At 43.2% G+C, this 24,577-nt stretch overlaps 1 protein-coding gene across 1 annotated transcript in view; it reads left to right on the top strand.

The window, feature by feature from the left end:
- Nucleotides 1–22,580: 22,580 nt before the first annotated feature.
- ERA1 (Prenyltransferase family protein) overlaps nucleotides 22,581–24,577 on the top strand; it is a 42,147-nt gene continuing 40,150 nt past the window's right edge. Inside the window, exons 1-3 of the mRNA XM_086499644.1 lie at nucleotides 22,581–22,809; nucleotides 22,971–23,057; nucleotides 23,698–23,803. Coding sequence (XP_086355770.1) covers nucleotides 22,685–22,809; nucleotides 22,971–23,057; nucleotides 23,698–23,803 — 318 coding nt within the window. The 5' untranslated portion in view covers nucleotides 22,581–22,684. The remainder of the gene's footprint in view (nucleotides 22,810–22,970; nucleotides 23,058–23,697; nucleotides 23,804–24,577) is intronic.

Below are 24,577 nucleotides of genomic sequence, written 5' to 3'. Positions count from 1 at the left end.
GCACATGGATGCTTCATTTTAAGTAAAAATTCTTTGGTTTTTAGCTACGACTTATGTTTTCTATAAGTATTCTTTTAATAAAACCATGTAACACTATCAAGACAGTGTTGTCCACTGGTGTTTGTAATATCCTCTTGTTTTTAGAAATAAAAAATACATAGCTTTTAAAAGTAATCCTTTTTCATCCTTTGTGTGGGTACATTGCAAGAATCTTGTGGTCACTAGCAATTTTGTGATGGAACTACTTAACGTTTTTTGTAGCAGTAACATAGTTTCTCGTCTCTCTGTATGTTTTAACCATACTTTGTGTGATTCTCTTTATTTCTTTTATGATGGTACAATATCAGGTTTTAGTCATCTTCGCTCGAAATTCTACTTTGCTCACTTTTTTTCACTCGAGCAATGGAAATGCTCAACAATGTGCCATTGTATTTTGCACTTCATCAAGAGGTGGAGTGTTGCATTGCACCATACATTTGGACACAAGAATAAAAAATCAATGCTTAAAATTGACATAACTAAACATATGCACACTTTGTTGCTCAACATTTGCTCACCTCCAACAAAAAGAGGAAGCTCTCCGTCTAAAACAATAGTCTCACCACAGTAGACACTATTGTTAACATTTCCTTTCTTGTGTCATTCGCTTCCCCTATAACCACCCACTACATTATAACCCATGCTTACAGAACATCATTCACCACAATCATTATCCTGCACTTACGAGGTAGGCCGACAGTTGTTGATATTTCTTAGGAGTGTTTGGCGTTCTGCAATGAAACTACTACTGTGGACACTTGGGGGTGAACATTAACAAGTGCTACGTTATTTCCAGACTGTGTGTACTCTCTTTGTGCCTATCCATGTGCCTCATTATGGGGAGGGGGATTGTTTGACCGTGAGGTAGTATGAGATGCTTTTGGTGCTTCCTCAGCCTTGGGGACATGAGAGAGAGTTTCAGATGCCAAGGGTCTGTGTTGTTGCTAGGAAGGGGTTGTGGAAGATTTAGATGGTTGGGGTTCTTGGTGTGTGTCTTGATATTCAGTGGAATTATAAGGGTTCCATGCCAACAAGGGTATTTGAGTCAATAAGTTCTCTCTCCCACTGATTGTTGACTATCACTCACGATCTAGTTTAGGACTGGATGTACTTGGATTTTTGGGAGGCAGCTAGGTATAATGTGGGACTCTTGTAGGTTCCAGAGTGGGAGATGGTGACAAATCACTTTTGTCTTTATCTTCTAAGAACTCTGATGGATGAGAGAAGAAAGAGGGTGGGAGGGGCAGAGAGAGAGAGAGAGAGAGAGAGAGAGAGAGAGAGAGGAGCTATTGAAAAAAAAGAGATGCCTAGTGCCCCCTTTTTTCATGAGAGAGAGGGAGATAGAGATAGATAGAGAGAGAGAGAGAGGGCGTAGGATAGAGAAGGGAAGAGACCATACCTTGCGTTTTGCAACAATGACAAATGGTCTCTCCCTTGTCTCCTCCTCCTTCTCTATGCACAGAGAGAGAGAGAGAGAGAGAGAGAGAGAGAGAGAGAGAGAGAGAGAGGGGGGGCGTATGATAGAGAAAGGAGAGAGAGAGAGAGAGAGAGAGAGAGGAGAGAGGGGGGGGCGTAGGATAGAGAAGGGGAGAGACCATACCTTGCGTTTTGCAACAACGACAAATGGTCTCTCCCTTCTCTCCTCCTCCTTCTCTATGTAGAGAGAGAGAGAGAGAGAGAGAGAGAGAGAGAGAGAGGGAGGTAAAGGAAGACAGGATGTGTGTGTGTGTGTGTGTGTGTGTGTGTGTGTGTGTGTGTGTGTGTGTGAGAGAGAGAGAGAGAGGGTGTGTGTAAAAGGAGGGAGAGGGAGATAATTTTCAAAAAAAGAAAGAGAGGGGGAATTGGAAGAGAGGCACTAGCGATATCCCTCTTTTTTTTTGGGTTATCTCTTCTCTACACAAAAAAAAAAGAGAGGGGGTATGAGGGGCAATAGCGACATCGTGAGTGCCCCCATACCCCACTTTTTTTTTTGGGTATAATACCTCTTTCTCTCTCTCTTCTTCTCCCTCTCTCCTCTCTCCCTCTTTCTCTCTCTCTCTCTCTCCTGTCTCCCTCTCTCTTTATCTCTCCCTTTCTCTCTTTTCTCTCTCATGCTCCCTATCTCCTCTCTGCCCCTTATTCTCTCTTCTCTCTCTCTCTCTCTCTCTCTCTCTCTCTCTCTCTCTCTCTCTCACACACACACACACACACACATTAAAATGTGACTTGTGTCGGTGCATTAAGGAGATGCAAAAAAAGGAATAGATTATATATAGAGATGGATAATTTGAGCTTCTCGTTTTTTCCTTCTATTAGTACTCTTTCTTGCTTTAGACGTCCACATATCCATCCAACCCTCCCTCCCTATCATCCTCCCACACACACACACACACACACAAAACAATAGCAAGCTCTCATTTGATCATTCAGCACGTTGTTGGTTCTTTTAGGAGTTGACATAAATGCACGGGTTGGTTTTAATGTGTTTGCCTTAACGTACGGTGGTGAAGGTGAACCGATATCATTGCCTTTGCAAAATGCAGGCAAGTATAAGCTTTCCTCTATATGTTTTGGATGCTAAAGTTTTAGATAAGTATGTAGCATTCTTGGATCTCCCTATGAGACCTCCTACATTGAAAAAGACTATTTAGTGGTACTTTCTTCTGATGATGAAGAAGAAGACTTCCACTTCAACCCCAACAACAAAGTAGCAAAGGCCATGGTGATCTACCTAAACTCTCCAGGAGTGTCGTAAGAGGGACTAGGGTCCTATCAGCAAAGCTTTTAGCATAGTCAAGCTAGCTTTACATCCCTTCATGCATTCCCCAAAGCTGAAGACCTTGATTGTATCATCCGAATGGGAGTGGGTGGAAGAAATTCCATCATGCTACAACGGAAGCATGGTATTTGAATTGCCACCTTAGCTAGATATTGAGAAGTCAACTATGGTATTTGAATTGTCACCCCAACCAAATATTGAGAACTCAGTTATGGATGGAATGGAGCAATCAATGGATGGTCATGTGTGGACAAAGCCAACTACCACAAACATCACATTTTCGGCAACTATACAGAAAAGCTACTGTAGAGGGTATTTCAAATGTGTCTTTGCAGAGTGCTCTCAAGTGTTGTCTACTGGAATACCCAATCGATCATCTTGGACAAATATTCATCGTATATGGTTCTTTATTCTTCTGCATCATGTACAAGGGCCGAGAAATGAATGTATAGGGATGTATTATATAGGTAAACCGAATCAGAGACCACTGCTAAATGGTGACTTACAAAAGTATGGAACCTTGAAGTGCTTTATTTTCAACACATGCCTGTTTTTTCAAAAAACCTATGATTGCCAAGTATTCTACATTATGCTAGCTGACATATGCTATACTCAGGTCATGGTGCACCGAGGCTTCCATGACCATGAAGACTAGGGTCATCCAAATGCAGCGTTCGTAAGGGTGAAGACTTTGGTGGCTGCGGTTGTGGATGCGCTTGACATCCAAGCTAGTCTGAGAAAAATCCAAATGGAGGTGGTTAAGGTCATTTCTCGATATGTGCTTCAACCTTCTTTAGAGAATGCACGTCGCTTGGACAAGTTGAGTTGTCGGTTGTGCTACAATAAATATTTTCTCTCATTAAAAGTCAAAGATATGGGAACTTCATTTTTTTCGATTAAAAATGTTACATGTTTCTAATCTTTCATCATGATATCCACAAGATAAAGAATTGGGTGCATATATTCCATGGAGAATCAAGTGCACACAGGGAAGACTCACACGCTTATCAATTGTGTTTATCCACAACATGCTTTTTCCATATCAATCCCCTAGAGAGGAGGAGAGATGTTTCGTATTCAAGATGTCGATAATGAGGCTTGGCTCAGGCATTGATCTTGTCAATAGAATGCAAAGAACTAGAAATGTAGATCGAAAAAGAGTGTGGGTGTGCTTTGATCACATTCAACAGGTAGAAGGATGGACAACCATGGTAGCCCAAGTTTACGACTAGAGGAAAGTTGTCTTTCTATGTTTGGATAGCACAAATCTCCTCTCTACATATTGATGAGCAGTGAATGTTAATGTGGGTTTGTGCTGGTATTTAATGTCCAAAAGTTAATGACGATCTCCATATATGTGATGGAAGAAAAGGACATGACAACACAAATGATACTTTGGAAAAATAAATGATTCATGTGGCAAGCGCAATGGGGTACCTCCATCGGACTTTGCTTAGTTTATGACAGATGAAGCCCAACCAAACTAGAATTTTGTACGCATGATCTTCAACAAAGCGTAGTATAAGGTGATGGAAGGTAGGGAGAGATCTTTTCTTTTTTATTGGGAACAAAGTCTAGGGATACACACCATGAAATATGTAGTCAATGCATTTCTAGATACACACAAATGCCTATGTCAAATGTGGCGGTGCTCGCAAAGCACTAAAGATATAGAGGCCGAGTATCAATTCCTTTGAGCTTGGTAGGCAATAAGTAAGGTGGAAAATGGTAATTTAGGCCCAATGGACTGCTAGTTAAGTTGGTGGCGTGTGAGGTACCCTTGTTGGAGGAAGGGAGAAAGAAAAGAGATTCAACAAGATAGATAGATAGGTGTGTGTGTGTATATATATATATATATATATATATATATATATGGAGAGAGAGAGAGAGAGGAGGTCCTTTGCTACTCCTTTGGAGGGAGTGGCAATGGGTGGTGGTGGTAGAAGGAGGGGTGGTACATGGTGGAAGTAAGCTAGCACCACCAACCACCAGTGGTGGGCTAGGGTGGTGGTGGCCATGGCTGGTAAGGGGTGGCAATGGGAGGTACTGGTGGTGGATGAAAAAAAAAAAAGAAAAATGATTGCTATGTAACCGGCTCCTACATAGAAAACAAAGTTTATAGTTTATATGCCAAGAAGAGCAGATGTGCTTTTATGCAAACAAAGGCATAATATCTTGGTCATATCATCTCTAATGAGGGTCTTAAGATGGACCCTAGAAAATTTGAGGCTATTTTGTAATGGCCATCTCCAAAAACTTAGAAGAACTTCAATTTGTTTGGGCATGGCTGGCTATCATGGAGAATTCGTACAGAATTATGCAAAGAAAGTTGTGCCTCTATGACGGACCAGTTAAAGAGTCATGGTTGTCAATTTACTTGGCAAACATCATAGCAAAGTACTTTTGATAAGCTTAAGATAGCTTTAGCTACTACTCCTATTTTGCACATCGTCGATCCCATAAAACCTTGTATTTTTGAGACTTATGCCAACAAAAAGGTTATTGGTGCAATGCTACTTCGAGATGGTAGAGTAGTTGCTTTTCACAGTAAGAAATTAGTTGGTGCCCAACAAAATTACTATGCATATGAACAAGAATTGTATGCCATTATTCATGTCCTTCGTAGATGGCGGTATCATTCATATGGTGGAAAGTTTATTCATGTCCTCTGTAGATGGCGGTATCATTCATATGGTGCAAAGTTTGAAATTGTATTTGACTACGAGAGCATTTAGTGGTTTACAAATCAAACAGACTTAAAGGGTCTCAATGCTAGATAGACAGATATTAGTCAAGAATATGATTGCTCTTTACAAAATGACAAGGGTCCGTACAACATGGTAGCCGATGCTTTGAGTTGCATGCCAAAGATTAATGTTCTTTCTTTCATGGAAATTATGAGAAACTTTTTGGCTTCGCTTTGAGGAAAATGTGAGCACGATCTATTATATAGTATGGTGTGGGGTCATGTGAAAATGAGGGATCCTTCTCACTCTCATGTAAGTGCATTAGTAAACCCTACACCCAATTCTCCTTTCTCACATGTAGAACTACAACGATGGAATAATTTTAGAGGATGGGTACCTTCTCCATAAGGGGAGAGTATGTGCGCAAGTATGTGTACCCAGGGACTCAATTATCAGGTGCCAAATTCTTTTTGAGTGTCATGATAGTCCAAGTGCAATTCATCTTGGTATTCAGAATACCTATGCATTAGTACAATGGTAATTTATTGTCCAGGTTGACACAAAGACATACATGCATACGTGATAAATTGCCAAAAGTGTCAAGTGATAAAAGTTGAGCGTCTCAAGGTAGACATAGTTTTACAAAAATTAGAGATCTCAAATGGAAAGTGGGAAATCATCCCTATGGATTTCATTGTCGGTCTACCTATGAGGGGGATATTTCTGGGCGAGCAGTTTCCGGCGAGCACTTTTTAGGAATCAGGTGAGCAGATTCCTAAAAAGATTCTCCCTTCCTCTTTGTGGACTATCTCTCTCTGTCTCACACACACACACACACACACACACACACAGAGAGAGAGAGAGAGAGAGAGAGAGAGAGAGAGAGAGAGAGAGATAACTATAGGTATGGAAGCTTGACAAATTGTTTCAAAAACAATATAGACAGGGGTACTTAAAACAAGAACTCCCATTAATAATAAAAAAGTTACATTTTATTAAACTTGCATTACATAAACAAGAAGTGTTCATCTGTTGGAAGGCCCGGTTTTAGTAGTTGATGTGCTACCTTCGATTGGCATAGTAAGATTCACCACGTTGCTTAGCTGCTGCCTCATTTCCTCCTCATCCTCCTCTGTGATGAGCCCAATTTTCTTCCAGCAAGAGAAAGCTAGTTGTCCCATCTCATTCAAATTGATTAAGCTTCGCATATTGAGTTCCTTGCGGCATTGATAGAGGCGATACACAGTGATGGTTGCCTTGAGAGCCTGACGAAACCAGTCGGCTCCATACAATGCCTCTCCATTTGGAATGGCTTCCATGGCATCCCAGGTAGACTTTATTTTACTCGCAAGATCGTCGGACATATTGAAAGAAGGAGAGGTGTGCTAGGAAGCTAGTGGACGCTTTCACAAAAAATAACTCAAGTTATGGCAATTTATAGCCATTGTGGTAATATTCTATTATTTTATACACGATTTGACACATAAACAACCAGTACTCAAACATGAAAAAAAGTCGCAAATGAATGTATCCCAATGTGACCATCCTAAGATAAAATTATATAGTAGTACACTTGTTTAGGTAAAGCATACTAAGAAGAAGTGAGCATTGTCAAATGCTATGCATCCATGCCTGGATAAGTCCGTCTTCGACTTAGTGCCCTGAAGATATCAACATCTGCCAGGATTGGTTGATGGATAAACATGTTCTCATTTTGGCTTAGCCCTAGCACAAGCAGATAAATAACATACAAATGTTTACATGCAAGATATGGTTTTTGCTTTGACACCCGTTCCATGAAGTCTGGGCATGTGCACGATGGCTGGTTGCTAATACAAACTTTGTACATCCCGACATGAACATCTTCACTGTTCGTCTCTAGTTTGAAGACCTCACTAACACCATTTGCTGCACATATCTCTTCTACGACCTTCGCTCTCAGGGCTAGTGCTAGACTCATCTTGCGAGCAACATCCTTGAAAATGGAAGTCCGATACCGTACACGTAGACCATCTCGCATTGTGGCTCTTGCACTGCCTTCAGGAGTGGATGCATCTTTCGAATTGAAAGGAGAGTTTGTCATATTTTGTTTTTGAGCAACTGGCGTTACATTACATACTCCTTCTTTGCTTAGCTCCACTTGATACCCCCCTTCATGCAATATTTGCACCTCATCCTCCGATAGGTTGGTGCCCACATGCACGGGCCAAGTGTGTGGTGGATGAAGAGGCTGCGGCTCAATGTTCTGGTCTACTATATGACAATGCAAGACATGATCCAGACAAAACCAAAACCATTGATGCACCACACCATTTGGATGTTTTCGATATCCTTCAAACGATGGGGCTGGTATAACAAGGCTAGAACCTGCTATACTGCATCCACACCTGCGTCCACCTCTTGGTGTGCCGCTACATGTGACCCTACTACCTTGTGGAGTTCGACGTATGGCCCACATTGCCTCATTGACCTTGCGCTCAACTACATACTGCCCACTAGAACCTATACTTCGTTTTGGGGTTTGTGATATCCCTTCTTCTGCAAAGTTGATCTTACGTGGTCTTCCACACTTCTTGCGATCTTTGGTGACCGAGTTGTACTCAGGCCTATGTGATGCATCATCTTCCATGTTGATAACCTCATTTGGCTTTCGTTTTTGCCTTGATGTCTCCTTATCTCCTGTTAATGGAGTTGGTTGTTTATACATTGGAGTGCCCTCAGTAGCCGCATTCACTGCTCTAATCACTTGGCTAGGACGTTTTTCATGGCGCTCCGTAAGCTTTTGTATTGATGGACCCTTCCTAATGTGTTTTCCATGGCTGTATGAAATGGCCTTTGTGCTCTGTAAGATGGAATTTGCAAGGTCGGTTGTACATGCATCATATAATGATATGCGTTTACGGAAACCCTCCCCTGCTAGCCAGCTACCATGCTTGCTCTCCGCAAGGTTAGTGCGTGGAGTGTTTGGTCCATCAGAGCTACTTTCTACGCATGTCATAATGCCACCCCAATGTGCAATACGAATTTCCCACCAACGAAGCCATGAATCCATGTATGGAATGTTACGGTCTATGCAATGACCGTTACGCCACCATTGACGTATCAGACGAGCCTCTGTTGCTGCAGCCTCTTTTGTTGGTGCTTGCATCCACTTCTCACACATTTCTTTGTGTGTGTGTTGAGAAGCTTGCACCACATACTTCATTGTGTGTTGATTCAAGCTTTGCTTCCAATGGAAAAGACAAGAACGCTCTCGGCCGCTCATTGTATTGGTCTTGTCACCACCATTGAAAACAATTCGAACTGCATTCCAATTTGCTTGAGCTTCATCAGCCATGTAGCCAAAGAAATTTGCTTTGTCACACCCACATGATATCATTACATCATTAAGGCACTCCCAAAACAAACATTGCGTTTCCATGTTTTCCTGTTTCATTTCACAAGTTGCAATAGTCAAAAGGTCCTGCATGCTGCAAACAAATTGTTTTAGAGAGAGTAAATGGAAATCCACAAAGCTCTTAAGATAGGCCATGTACCTTGGATCATAGACATGACAGGCCATAGTCACCCAATCGTTAACATGTCTGGTGTGATCAAATTGGATCCACGCACGTCGAAGATCACCATCCCGGTCTTGTCTCATTCGGTTGACTAGGTGCACACCGGATGTAGGACCAATTGTGGACATTTTGAAGACATAACATTTCTCCCCCTCCATACCTTGACCAGGAAACCGGCTTCCATGGAAAAACTCATATGTGCAGTCTCGCTTCAATTTTAGGAGTGCATCAATGCCAAAAGATTCTTTGTCAACCCCTCTACGTAAAATAGATACTGACCTCCGAAACCTGTCAATGTTAAAAGTGTTTAGATTAAAAAATAATTTAGCATAGAGTTTTGCATCGAAATAAGAATCTACGAAATGCTCATACTAGTTATCTTGCACCAACGGGCCCAACTCCTCAGCGATTGCAAATAGCTGTTGCTCGCCTAAAATACCTTCGTTGGTGTTGTTGCGAAGAAGTGTTGTACTTATAATTTCTTTTGCTAAACACATTTGAACCTTCCTGGCTCCTACGTGTGGGTCAACAGTCAAAATCCTTTGCACCATCAGCTTGGTGTTGTCTGTTAGTGTTTTGGATGTGCCGCTGCGCACATCGTGTCGATGTGTGCCACGATGAATCATGACTCTAGTGGCAGTCTCATCGGATGGCATGACATAGTATACTACACACTCACATGTTGCAATACAAAAAGCAATTGCCTTACAAAAATGGCATGTAAGGCTCTTATCTCCAATCTTACAATATTCCCCAGGTCCAGTTGCTTTTTGTATGTACCCGTTGAAATGACTTGTATTGGGAATATGGTAATTAACCAAGCGGACACATTGTTCATTCATGCACTTGAGAGATCCTATGCAATGACTAAGACGCACTACACCTGCAAATACAATATTGGATGTAGTAGGCTTCGACCACAAATGAGGATCATACTTATGCTCCATCGCATCCATATGGTGCAACTTTCCCATGGTAGGTGGAAATTCTAGAACGAGATCGCCATTGTAAGACCTTGGAATCTCTGTAACTTGTTCCACTACTTTGATTTGCATTAACAGCTTTGTCAATGTGCCCTTCTTCTCAGCCTGTAAGAGCTTTTGTCTTGTACTCCTTTTGAAGCTATTTAAGGGCAAAACTCGAGGGGGGGTACATAGATCTATTAACTCCTTCGGACCGAATTGCATCTCTGACGGACTATCCACAATGGAAATAGGAATCATGCTAGGTGAGCCGGCATACTGTGTTTGATGAGATACGTTGACTTTGTATTTATGTGAAAGCTGCTCATCCAATACATAGATGAATTCACCCAAATTGTTGAGAGTCCTCTCAAGAGGCAAATTCATTTCAATATCACCTACTTCGATAACAGCATCTAAAGTTGTAAATTGCATTGGAGAAATTAATTCTAAAAGAAATGATTCAGATATTATGAATTTACCATTGTAAAAAGGATAAGAAAACTCTTTACCCAAGAAATATAAAGAGCAAGCCATAATAATATGCTAAGCAAATAATTAAGCACAAGATCACATTGTATCAGCTAAAACAAATTGATTATATACTCACGTCTAATAAGTAGCCGTTATAAATTTAAAATTAATATTATTTTATTAAATTAAAAAATTAATGTTAAAAAATGATTTTTTTAAAAAAAAATTACAAAATATTTGTTTGTGAATGTGTGTGTGATCACGGCCTGGAGCGTTTTGCGTGGACGAAAGCAAGGCACTAACGCAAGATGGTCCTTTTGTTGTTGCATTCGCTTAGAAAGGGGCAAGGTTAGGCAACTTTATTTATGAAATGCTAGACAAGGTTAGGCAACTTTGTTTATGAAATCCATCTACTGGTTGGAAAACTTGAGGGGGTGGGATGAGGCGGGGACGGGCGGAGGCCGTAGGTTGGGTTTGGGGGGGGGGGGGGCCCGTGGGCCCCCCGGAGGAGGCGGGGGCAGGCGGAGGCCGCAAGTTGGGTTGGGGGGGGGGGGGGGGGGGGGGGGGGGGCTCGTGGGCGCAAGAGCGGAGGCGGGGGTGGGATGAGAGCGGAGGCGGGGGGGAGGGGGAGGACTCGCCCACGGCCAGCGCGTTGGCCATGGGCGCGTGGGCGCCTCTGCCTTTGGCCACGTGTTGGCCAGAGGTAGAGGCGCCCGCGATCCCACGCGCGTGGTCATGGACACCCAACCGGGAGGACTCGCCCATGGCCAGCGCGTTGGCCGTGGGCGCGTGGGCGCCCATGGACGCCTCTGCCTCTGGCCACGCGTTGGCCAGAGGAAGAGGCGCCCACGGGCCCACGCGCATCCACGTGGACACGCGCTAGCCGTGGGCGCGTGGGCGCCCATGGGCGCCACTGTCTCTGGCCACGCGTTGGCCAGAGGTAGAGGCGCCCGCGGGCCCACGCGTGTCCACGTGGACACGCAACGCAGGTGGCCGTTGCGTGTCCATGTGGTCTGGCCACGTGTACCGTCGCCAACCGACGGTACACGTGGCCCGCCACGTGGTCACGTGTCCTGCCACGGAGGCAATACCGTGGCCACGTGTTCTGCCACGTGTACTGTCGCTTGGCGGCAGCACACGTGGCACCATAAGTGGTGCCACGTGCTGTGCCACGTGTATTGCCGCCAAGCGACAGTACACGTGGTAGGACATCTGGCCACGGTTCTGCCTCCGTGGCAGGGCACGTGACCACGTGGCGGGCCACGTGTACCGTCGGTTGGCGATGGTACACGTGGCCAAACCACATGGACACGCAACGACCACCTGCGTTGCGTGTCCACGTGGCTAGCCACGTGTGTGTGTGTGTGTGTGAGCACACACACCAACTTAAACGCGCACACGTGTGTGTGTACACACACACACACGCTGGCGTGTGTGTGTGCACCACACACACACGGACGCGTGTGTGTGTACACACACATACGCTGGCGCATGTGTGTGCACCACACACACGCGCCTCAGTGCAGCGTGTGTGTGTGTGGCACACACACACGTGCGCCTACACACACACACACACACACACACACACACGCATGCATGCTGCACAGACGCTGCACAGACACTGCACACATGCACACACACACTGCACACACACACGCGCACGCGCACACGCTGCGCACACACACACACACACGCACACTACACGTACACACAAAAGCACACGCACACACGCGCAGACATAGCAAAACACACACACAGAGACACATTCTTTTCTCTCACACACAGTCATTAAAAAATAAAAAATAAAAAAAAATTAAAAGCTTTATAAAGTGACCTTCTCTTCTTCATTTTTCTTCTTCTCTATTCTCTTGTGCTACACAGATCTCTCTCTGTCTCTGTCTCTCTGAAGTTCACATCTCAAACTTCCAACCTACAAATTCTCAAAAATCATCCTATATCTATTTCTTATACTTTTTTCTTCTTTCTTGCAACCATGAGAACAAGAAACCAAACAAAAAATACTGGTGCAATTGATGAGGTGGATGTTACTACCTCACAAGAAGTACCTTCGTTAGGCACATAGGATACCCAACAATCTCAGGCAATCAGTTCTTTGGATCGTATTGTATCCATTGTAACTGGAGTGGCTGGAACATCACAATCAAGCGCCGGACCCAGTCATCTTGTGGAAACAGGTACCGCTATTGAGAATGTCAAAGACGAAGTGTTTGGAAATGTTGTCGACAAACACATTTCTTTGGGTTGGGTGGATTCTCACAGAGTACCATACGATGGGAAACTTCCACGATTGCCTCTTTGTCGACTTCTCTCAAACCCCGCCATCCGCACGCATGATGACCATGTGACCGATTTACAAATCTCTATTGCAAACAAAAGCTACCAACCAACGATGGCAAGATTTATTGTTAGTGAACGAATTCCTGGGGAGGATCACAAACAATTTACTCGCCGTGGTCACCCTGCAAGGGATCTTGCAATGTCATATGATTTGGATGAAGAGCTTCGCCAAATCCCGGAGTTTAGTCACATGGTCGAAAGGTACTTTGTGGTTTGGGATGGTAATCACCGATTGGAGGCATGGATGTGGTGGATGAACGAGAACGACATTCCAATTGAGAAAGCGCCAAAGGTGGAGTGCGTTCTAGTCGACTTTCAGCCACATGAGGCAGCGGAGTTTCTATTGGTTTTGGGTATGATCAATAGGTGAGTCCTTTTTTTTTTTCTAATGTAAATGCATGTTACTTATAAACTATATAAATTACAATCGATTGTTAAACAGGGCCACGAGGGTTTCAGTGCCTCATATGACTACTCATGATATTTTCATGATGAGAAAGCTAGGGTTGGCGGACCGTACATCACTTCTGCAAAAATTCCCCGAAAGAGCGCGTTTGGCAGCCAAAAGGGCTTTAAATTTTAGGGGTCCAAATAAATCTAAGTGGCTAAAATTGCCAATGGCTGTCCTTGCGCAACTACTTTGGAAGGTATACTTTAAACCAATTGTATATGAGAATATGTTTTGATTACGAAATTTTATTAATTGTATTTTGATTGAGTCTTTTGAAAATAATAGGAAGAGTTTGATCATATGTTTAGTAGTAAAACGGAAGGGCTACCATCAAAAGGGAGTTTTGACTACGAGTTGGCACCTAACGCTTACGAGGAAAGCATCAATCTAGCGCTTTCTCAAACGGAGCAATACTTTACGCGCAAAGGGCTAGAGATAGCCACCATTGCAAATCCAGAAAATGGTAGCGATTTCTTCCAAAAATGTATTTCATTTACTGGTTGGGGCAAGAAGACCACAAAAATGACACCCTCGAGAGTGGCAGAGGTAGCGCGCGCACACATTAGCCCAACAAAGTAAGTAATAGTCGTTTAAATCATTGGATATATTTCTTTTTTTATTATGTAACAATAAAAAATAAGTCTGGCGTTTCCTTTGATAGGAAGTGCCGATTGCTTGATTTACTCCAAGCCGGTAATGCATCCTTGAAGGAGAAGGGCATCGGTTTGACGGAGAAGGCCTGGATCCAGTGGCTTCGATATCACGTTTACTGGTGGCAGTTGGAAAGGTTAGATTTCTCAAACATTTGCACCAGCTAGCAGTTTGTTATGTAACTTGTGACTTATTATTTGCTGCTGCAGGAGAGTGCTTGAGATGGCCGAGAAAATGGAGGCCGAGAATCATGATGTTGCTATCCAACATGAGAAGGCTGAAGGTAGGCATGGTTGCACGCTTGCCCACACATTATTGACATACAGACGCAAGCACTTTCAGAAGGCCTTCAAGAAGTGGAGTGCTCGGATCAAATCCACACATGAACCCGAAGAGCAACCCCATTTTGCTTGTACGACACGACGCTTGTTGTACAGGTTGGACATCTTTAATTGACTAATCAAGACTGTAGTAGGATACACTAATCTTGTTCTATGCAAATGAAAACTTTGTGGTCTGTCTTGTAGATGGTGGAGAGATGCTCTTGTCTTTCCCATTCCCGAGCACCCCAGTGATGCATGGTGCAGGTCGAAGAGAGAGGAGACAGGATTATATCCTGACGAGTGGATAGATGACTTGCGGCCAAAGGGAGCGTGGCTCAAGTGTCCTTGGTGGCTGGACTACCCGGACAAGGAGTACCCACCCGAAGCGGAAGAGCTATACATAGGTATGCCTCTATGTAGTTTTTACCTTTGCCATGAAGCAATAGAATATGGGCTCAATAACTCTTCTTCTTTTAATTAATAGCGGAGCATAGTGCATCACGGAAGAAAGCGGTTGTGATAGAAAATGCTCTATCTCCAAACACGTCAAAGAAACCAGAGAGGAAGAAACAGACCTCAAGGAAAGATTCGCAAGCACAACAAGATGACAAGCAACGTGGAAAGAGAAAGAAGAGGGCTGTAGTTTCGAGCGACAGTGAGAGCGAGCATGTGGTTGTGGAGTATTCTGTAGAAGTTAGCGATAGTGCTCATAGCCTTGGTGCTATGAGTCACAGTGTACCGACACTATCCTTCACTCCCAGACCAGTGGGGGGCATCCAGGAGTCCCCTCCATGTTCACCATCACATGGTAGGGCTGCAGAGGACTTATCAGACATGGCCAGAGTTGTGGGAGATAACCATCCAGGTACGTGAAAATGCTTAATGTTGTGTTGTTCTCTTTAGCATTGCTTCAAAGATATATTTGATCTTATGTTGCTATATACAGATATGCATGTAGAGCCACGCCACCTTGCACTGCATGCTAGTGCCAAAGAGTTGGCAAAAGTTATTCCAGATGTGTTGTGCAATGACAGGTAAGCCACGCTTATTTACAATCATAGTTATGTGCACACTTATAGTGCTAACAAAAACTGCATGCAGTTCTATGCATCCACTACGTAGATTCTTGGGCTCTCTATCAGGAACAGGGCAGATGAACCCCACCTTGAGATTGGGTGGCGTACGTTTGGTGTACATGGCCTTTCCCTTACACACTAGGCCACATGCAGCTAGCACAGGTGGGGTTCCTATATGGAACCAATGGGATAGTGACCTTGTGGATGCTGCATTCCTTCTGGCATCCGAGTTTCTTTTGGTGGATGGCATGATTGTGGCGACATGTCGTGCATAACATCTTTCCATTGTCACTTCGAAGGCAGAGGGAGCTGGTTTCCAGCTGTTGAGGATATTGTACTTACGGCTACCGGAGGCTAGTTGTACGACTGTTCATGACTATTTAGAGGGGGTTTGTTGTTTTTTTATTTTGATAATGAATAGTAACTTCGATGTTCGTGGGTCAAAAAATAATGTTTTACTTGCTCCCCGCAGGTTGGTACTTTGTTGCTAGCCATTTTTTCACCCCCTAGAACTGGTGGGTGTCGGCTTCCGAGGGACGATCGAGCGGATGGAGAGATTGCAGCAAATGTATGTGGCTTCTCTGCAGATGATGACATGTTGTGGGAGAAGCTACCAGGATCAGATTCCACACAGTGGACGCTTGATCGTATGGGCCGGCCTTTTCGTAGAGGTGTTGAGAGGAGTCTAGCGTTTGCCAGGTGGTAGAACTTTTTTGTTAGCTGTTTTTATTGTTCCTATAAAATTATAGGTATAATAAATATTAAGGTAACTTTTTTTGTGTAGATGGCTACTAGGTACCTTCACAGACATGGGAGATGCTGTGTTGGATTGTTTTGCAGGAGTTGGGACATTGGCAGCACAATGTTTACTACTACGTAGACATTGCATCAGTTGTGAGAAGGATTGGGCAGTTTTCAGTGCTTGTTTGGAGACAGCTCATCGCCTACCTTCCGATTTAGGCTCGACATTGATGTTTCATAGGAGTGTCAGAGCTCAGGTAACTGAGCAACCGCAGCAGGTGTCCGAGCAGCTTCATCCGCTTGACCCACCGTTCCCGACACCACTCAGCAGTTAGGGTGGGGCAGTAGCAGCACCATATCCCACTTTCACAGCCCCATTTTTGGCATGGCATGCAACTGGACCGTCTCCCACTGCATTCATTGCCTCCACATCTAAGGCCCCACCCGGGGTTGATCCATTGCCTCTTTCACTACCTGCAGCCCCCCCCCCCCCCCCCCCCATTTGGAGTAGTTCCCCCTCCATTTGGTGCACTGCCCCCGTTGGCACGACCTTTGTTTCCTCCCAGAGGATATGGCCCCCCACCGCCCTTCTTTCCTCCACGTCACCCATGATGTATCAACCCCCATATGTATTTACTTTGGATGCAATGGAACTCATAGATTTGGGGTTTGCTATTTGAAATAGACCGTAATTGTGTGTAAGGAACTTTCTTTTATTAATAGTGTATTGAATGATTCCATGGTGTTTTTTGTTTGAATGTAAGTTGGTCGTGAAATGACAATCAAATTTTAGTTGGGGAGAGAGGGAGAGAGAGAGAGAGAGAGAGAGAGAGAGAGAGAGAGAGAGAGAGAGAGAGAGAGAGAGAGATGGGTAGATTGTCCCTTCTTTTGGGAATCCGCTCGCCCGATTCTTAAAAAGCGCTCGCCAGAAATTGCTCGCCCAGAAATCGCGTCCTACCTATGATAGTTCGTGGCCACAACTCTATTTGGGTAGTAGTAGACCGCTTGACCAAGATGTGTAGATTTATTCCCACAAAGTCCACGATTAAGGCTCAAGAATCAGCAAGGCTATTTGTGGAAAATGTGTATAAGTTATATGGCCTCCCGTCTAATATCATTAATGATCGAGACCAAAAATTTGATAGCCATTTTATCCATAAAGTTGAGACCACTCTTAACTTGAGTACAATTGATCATTCTCAGACGGATGGACAAATTGAACAGGTACTAGAAGATATGCTACGAGCTTATGTTAGTAAAGAGCAGACACATTGGGAAGACCATTTGCTTATTTTGGAATTCACTTACAATAGTGCAAAGCATGTTTCCACCAAGTTTAGCCCATTTATGTGCATGTATGGTTATCAACCTCGATCTCCGGTGACACTTGGTTTAGCCAATGGGTGCATACATCTAGCTAAGGGTTTCTTTAAGAAACATTTTGATATGTTGAAGATTGCTCATATCAATGTTAAACAAGCTCAGGATCATTATAAGAAGTTCGCAGATGAGAAATGTCGCCACGTATCCTTTATGGAGGGAGAATGGGTTTTTCTCATTCAGATAAAACTGGGTCCATACCTAAACTTTCACCTAGGTATTGTTGTCCATTTCAGATTCCTAAAAAGATGGGTGAATGTGCTCGTGAACTCGATCTACCAGCACATTCTAGAGTTCACCTTGTTTTTCACGTATGTTGTTTAAGAAAACATTTAGGGCAAGTCGATAATATCATTGACTTAGACATTTTAGTTGACATGTTTGAGCCACCCACTCAACCTTATGAGCCATAAAGGATTTTGGATAACTATAAGTTATGAAAATGTAATCATGTTCGTTAACAAGTCCTTGTCAAGTGGGAAGACAGACTTGAGGAGGGTGCCACTTGGGAAAACATTAATGTGCTTAAAAAGTGGTTTCCCACTTTTGTTTTTGACATTTTCAAGGATAGAAACTCTTCTTTAAGGGGGGACTATATGAGGAGTAGAACGCAAGACTTGTTACTTGGTGAGCCAAAGGAACTTTTTTCTCTATCTGGTCGTAGAATCCACCACGTGGCAGAGCTCAAATTAAGTTAAAAAAACAAGGTCGTGAAAAGATGTTAATAAAAAACATTGTCATTAAAATAAAAGCAGCATCGCATCACAGGTTGGCAAGTAAACAAAAGTAGGTTCGCAGAGGCAGCAATTCGAGAGCAGTTCGGAGGTTCAGAAAGGCAGCAGTTTGAAGACAGAGGCTCACATAGGTGCAACACTTCGGAGATGGATCCAGTGCTATGCGGGCTCCTTGACTCTCAGCGAGAACCCACCTAACCTGCGTGACCTCTTGTTGTGCCGCGTCTGTACCCTGCGCATATTCAGCACGTCGTCCCCCACCTGTTGACGACCCTTGGCGCCTTCCAACTGCACTCTCGGTAAAGAGGAGATAGACAACGTGAGTGGGGGCGAGAGTATGTGGGCCAAGCTCCTCCCTATTCATTCCAGCAGTACAAGGTCGACAATGTCACTGTTTGCCCCATCGGCATATTGAATCGGCCTTCTTTTGTAGTGAAGCCTCAATACCTAATTATAAACCTACCTGCACCTTCCCCGCGTACCGATCATAGTAGCTTTGTGTGCAACAAGACCTAGTGACCAACTGAACAATATGTCCAGCTTCAACTACGCCTTACTCAGCTCGTTTCTGCAGATGCAACTAGTGATGGCCAGCATTATGCCGCTCCAAGTATAGTTCATGCAGATTCAACAACCCTGTGCCCTCGGCCATCCTTCAATGTTCATGGAATGATATGCAACAGGTCCCCATGCCTAATTCTCAAGATTCACACCAATTCTTTTCCGTGCAGTTTGCCCATGCAACATGCACAGCAAGCCGGGCAGAACCGGATTAAAGGAGTACCGAAGACCTATCAAACCCTGGTTATAATATTTAGCATATCATTAAGCCGGAGGGTACTTCGGATGCTTGCCGACATGATGAGCTACTCTCAAAGATCATATATTATGTGCGATCAACCCATAACAGAGGTCTGTTCTAGTACAGGCACCTACGCTGCCAACCAGGATTAAAAGAATTGTCAAAGAGCAGAAGCAAAAGCTAATTCTTTTTTAACCCACATAATGAGATTTGATGCTGGAGAAGCCGAAGAACAAGGACTGCGGAGTAATAGCATTTTTGGAGACAGTATACCAATATGTCAGCACCTATTAGCATCCAACAACAGTTCAAAGTGCTGACCATTCAACAACTGGGTGGGATAGCGAAAACTATACAGACAATATGGCCACTATTGCGGCTTGTAAAGAGCTTCTCTTGCTAAACTGCGTGCAGGCGGCAGCCAATGCAGACGCATTTGAGATTAACAACAACAATATACCGTAGTGTTGCTCTTCGGCAGCTGCATACGAAATAGGGAATGCTGGTGGTGTGGATTTGAATGCACAACAGTTACTGCTTCGGAGCTCCCTTCTTGCCAATAACCACGATTCAGTGGCGGATCCTATGAGCAAAGGTCCATGTACACAATAGCTCTCGGATCAAGTTCAGATGGCTGCAAATGGCAGACATCAATTTGGTATGCTATTCCAGGGTGGGCAATGAAAATCTATTCACGTCTTCTCAAAGGTCTTTTGTGTATCACAGCAGGCGGTCAAGGTAGAAACTCCATATAGCAGCTATAGTATACTGAACGGGGCGAGTGCAATTATTGCCAACAACGACTTAACATTCCATAGCGTAGGGCATGCTACTCTCGATATATTGTTTGAGTACGGAACCAATTTCAGCGTCAAGAAGACAGAGTTTGTCTACTGTTGAATGCATTTTGCAACCTCAAGATTCAAACATTATTTTATTCAGTTATACACTCAATATATCACACATGTTGCGTGCCAAGCGTCCTCTTGTGCAAATACATTCCTCATGATGCTGCATCTTATCTCGGTTTTCTTGTAGAGACGAGACAACTTTCTTTGCATCTCTTATTGGCTTAGCATATAAGATCCATTACATTGAATTTGAGGAGGGTTGACTTGTGCTGCGGATTGGAGGACCGCCAGGGCTTGAGAAGGAGAGTTGGCTGCATGGGGTGGTGGCGGGTGACATCAGTTGGACTGAACATATGGAATCTAGTTCTATGCAAAAAAGGGCTAGATTTCTTGCAGTCTTCATGCCGCCACCTCAATTGCATCATTAACAGAACTACTAGTACCTTTGTCATAAGCACTGGCTTCTTCATCTTTTGGAGGGATCGCACCTAGATAGCCTTCAAGTTGCATCCTTTGACTAGAGATGGGGACACCGACCTCAAGATGCCCATTATCATGTGCAGTTAGGAAGCATGATACTTAATGCAGGTTAGTCAGCAAGGAGGCAAGAAGACATAATTGCTGAGCGAAACAACTTACAACACACACACACACACACACACACACACACACACACACACACACACACACACACAGAGAGAGAGAGAGAGAGAGAGAGAGAGAGAGAGAGAGAGAGAGAGAGAGAGAGAGAGAGAGAGAGAGAGAGAGAGAGAGAGAGAGAGAGAGAGAAGGTAATATTGATCAGAGGACAAAGAACATAAAGTTACATCTGCGTGTTTTGTGTATGGCAAGGAGGACATATATTCACAACACTGCACATTCCAATTGCACAAGCGCAACTCAAGCTCGACAACACTGCAAGGTCCATTATCTGCATCCAATTTTCCATGCGCATGCGTCTGCTTGGTGCAACACATAAACGCTACGGGGCAGGGCACGACTTCCGTTTCTTATAATTTTTTGGAGAGACCATAGTGCCATCTCTCCACCATACTTTTGTATGGCACCTCTGTATGACGTGCACTGTATACTTTGCACTTTCCGTCTGTGACGTTTTATTGCAAGACGATATGTTTAACTATTCACATTGCTTTTTTGTAGCTTGACTCAAATATTGGCCTATAGTTTGGACAATCGAAAAGCAGCAATACAACATAACAGGTCAGTAAAGCACCTCATTTATTGTTGCAGTTCATTCATGCTTTATCTATTTGCTTGTTTTAGAATTTTCTGCATTACTTCCTTTGCTTCGGTTTATTTGGATCTCGTTTCAAAACTATACACCAATCAACATCTGCACATGTTAGTTACACACGCAACTCTTTGCATACGATTGCTAGCCAATGCATTTGATGTATTACAATAGTGAATACACAAGTAGTGAATGCATGTGGTGTATCATAGTAGTGAATTCACCTTGTGCATCTTTACTTTAGCTCTAAATAATTGGTACCATACTAGATGTCTAAATAATTGATGCCATACTATATATGTCCTCGTTTCTCCAACATTAGGTGTCAATATGAAGTTCTGAAGACCTAGAAGATTATGGTCCAAGTGTCAATAAGCTAGGGAGCAAACTGCAGCCAACTTGAAACTAGCTTATCGTCCATATGCTAGGTCATGTTTGAAATTACTGTATCGTATAAAGGTTGGAGCATGCTATATGACATCTTTGCTCACAATCTAGAAATACGTCCTTCGACGACATACCTCACATATATAGAGATAAATGAGATCGACAAACAAATGAAATAGACACTTTGCTGTCCCCACTTCTGTATTATTGTTGGGTGCTTTGCCATCAGAACGGCAACAACAAGACTTAGTAGCATTGCATCTACAATCCATTACTAGTTCAAGATACCAACCACAAATCAACAGTATCCCCTCTCTATTCATGAGACTAATGAGTGATATTATAATTATAGAGGTAGATATTATAATTATAGAAGCTATTCATGTTAACCCAAATGACTTTTGACCTTATTGTAAGAAAAAATGTCAACGTAACAAGCAATACATTGGCAGATCCCTTCATCAACAAATGCGTTCTCTTGCCGAACTACCCCCAATTTGTAGTCACGCCGCATGGGAGCTTTGTAACACCTGCCATATCACAAGCTCAGTCCACTGGCTACATACAATTTTGTACAAGATGTCATGCTCTGTAAGACATGCAACGAACCCTGATTTGCTTTAGTTCTTGGACATTATTCGTGAAAGAAAACCATCCGTAGATGAGATCAATTGTACCTTGGGTGCATGTATTATAGATGAAGCTCATGTGCAGGACTACATCAACAACTCTACTACGATAATTAATATGTACTCACAAATGAGACATCCAACACTATAACAACCTTGCCTTGAATAAGTTGTACAATCAAACTGACATTACAAAAGTTAAAATGATGACGAAAGCGGGTAACAATATAAATGTCCTTCAGTATTGGCTTCTAATGTCCTTCAATAGTGGCTTATAGACCCTAAGTTCGATGAGCTAAATTTGATCGCAATTGGCATGTGCTACATGATTATTCGAGAGGGAATTAAGATGACCAATCTACCACACCTGGGGGTGATAGAAAGGTTATTCCTATTCACACACACACACACAGGTTATAACATATAACATCCATTTCAAACAAATAGGAAAAAACCTCAAACGAGGAGTGGAGTCTCTTGATTCAAGAGACTGATAGGCTAGAGCAAAGTTACCTCTTGAGACGTCTTGAACTCACGAGAGAGAGAGAGAGAGAGAGAGAGAGAGATAAATGGCTTGCAAGGGTGGAGCTGACGGGCTCACGGAGACTCAAACACAGCAGAAGGAATTAGAGGAGAAAGTTAAAGTAATACTGCAAGCTTTCGCATCTGGGTCAGCACACCATCATTCTTTGCTGTAAGTTATTAAGCTCACTCCATGGCGTCTTCTGCGCAAGCTTGAATTTACGTTGCTAATTTTTTTAGGGCTAATAGGGCTGAAGAGAGCACGAATTGAGAGTTCTTGTATTATAAGCTCATTCGTATCTTCTGCATGTTTCTGATTACATGGGTGTGCAGACTTGAATTATGGCGACTCGAGCATGCTGGCTTTTGTTTGAAAGGGTTGACACAACTTGGCCCTAGCTTTTGTGTACTGGACGCCAAGTAAGGTGTTCTCTACTTGAGTGGCACCAGTTTCATCTATTAATTGGCTTGTTGGATTAATAAGTACGTTGGCTTCCATAGATCTCGAAACAAAGGATGCCATCAATTCATGGACCTTGTCTTTTGTTTTCTACTTTTTTAAGAACAAGGTATCCGTAATCTACTGACAAGCTTTGCCTTTCAAGGCATGATAATATATTTGATCTACTTGACACTTTCAACATTTGAAATCCTGATGGACCCTAAAAACTTTCAAGATGTCATCTTTACTATATATAACTATGTAATCCCTGAACATAGTATTGTAGCCAGGCTTCATGACGTAGCGTACAAAGTTGGCAATTTATAATGCTTTGTTTGTGACTTTTCTAACAATTTGAATCCATACTAAAATGAAGAAGCATCCCCTGAAGAAGGTATTGTACATTTAGAGGGGACCTTTATGGATTGGCAAGGGAACGTGTTTGTGCTGAGTGTATGATTATGTTTTGAAGTATGATGGCTGGACTGAGAGTTTATGTTAGTGTGCTCATTTCAGTGCAATGCACTTAGAGATTTTGTAGACATGCAAGTGAGTGTGTAATTGCAGTGGATCTTTACCAAAGTTATTTGTTCCATTTTTTGTCTTGTGCACTTACAGTCGACCTTGGCTGTGTTTTTGGATCTTGCACTCCCTTGCCCTTCTTGGAGAACAAATTGACGTGGAGCTTGGATTTCATGTAGTTGACTTCCTATCTCGTTGTGAGGTACTAAATTTCTTCTGGTATTAATTGGAATTGCCAATGTTTGCTTCTTTTGCAAATTTAGGTGCCAAACACGTGAAAATTAATAGTGATCTAGTGGAAGTTTCCTATTTTGATCATGTTATGACATCAACAATTATCTTGTACCTTCTCGAAGCCCACTTAGGAGGCTCTGTCACCCTTTGTGTAAGTGGCATCAATTAAAGTATGATTTGGTTGATGGACTCTCTGTCACAAGTTGATGATGTCGCATGGTCCTAAAAGGGCTTAGGCCCTTAGAGTGGGCCCTTGCGGACAAAAACCCCCAAATGCTGATGAAGCTGAGACGTGGCTCCACCAATGCAAATTGCACCAAAAATCATGCTGATGACGTGGTAGTCCGTATGGCCAGAAATCTGGCAGGCTCTGCTTTTGGGGATGGAAAGCATCAGAGTGGGATGCCCAGATTTAGGGCCTAATGTACCTTTAAATATGTGCTCAGGGCTCTCTTTAGCTGATGAGCGTGGGAGCACTACAGAGAAGAGACCCTCTGCTGTTGTTACTTTTGTGATCATCAATTAAGAAAGAAATACCAAAAGGGGTGCAAGTCTTTGGGGCTAGTGCATCTGGAAGAGGAACTCCACCACTTCGTGTCGAATCTTCTCTCTTTGTCTATCTCTCTATTCAAGTTCAATTGTCATTAGGGGTCTAATATAGATGCTCCTTATCATGAACCATTCTTTGGTAATAAATAATGAGAGAGTTTTGTACTAGGAGGAAATGGGAGATGTGCCAATT

Source organism: Adiantum capillus-veneris, chromosome 25 (assembly GCF_014529385.1).
Source record: "Adiantum capillus-veneris isolate H3 chromosome 25, ASM1452938v2, whole genome shotgun sequence".
Classification (NCBI taxonomy): domain Eukaryota; kingdom Viridiplantae; phylum Streptophyta; class Polypodiopsida; order Polypodiales; family Pteridaceae; genus Adiantum; species Adiantum capillus-veneris.
The sequence above is the reverse complement of the archived record's forward strand: the minus strand, read 5'-3'. Positions and strand labels throughout refer to the sequence as shown.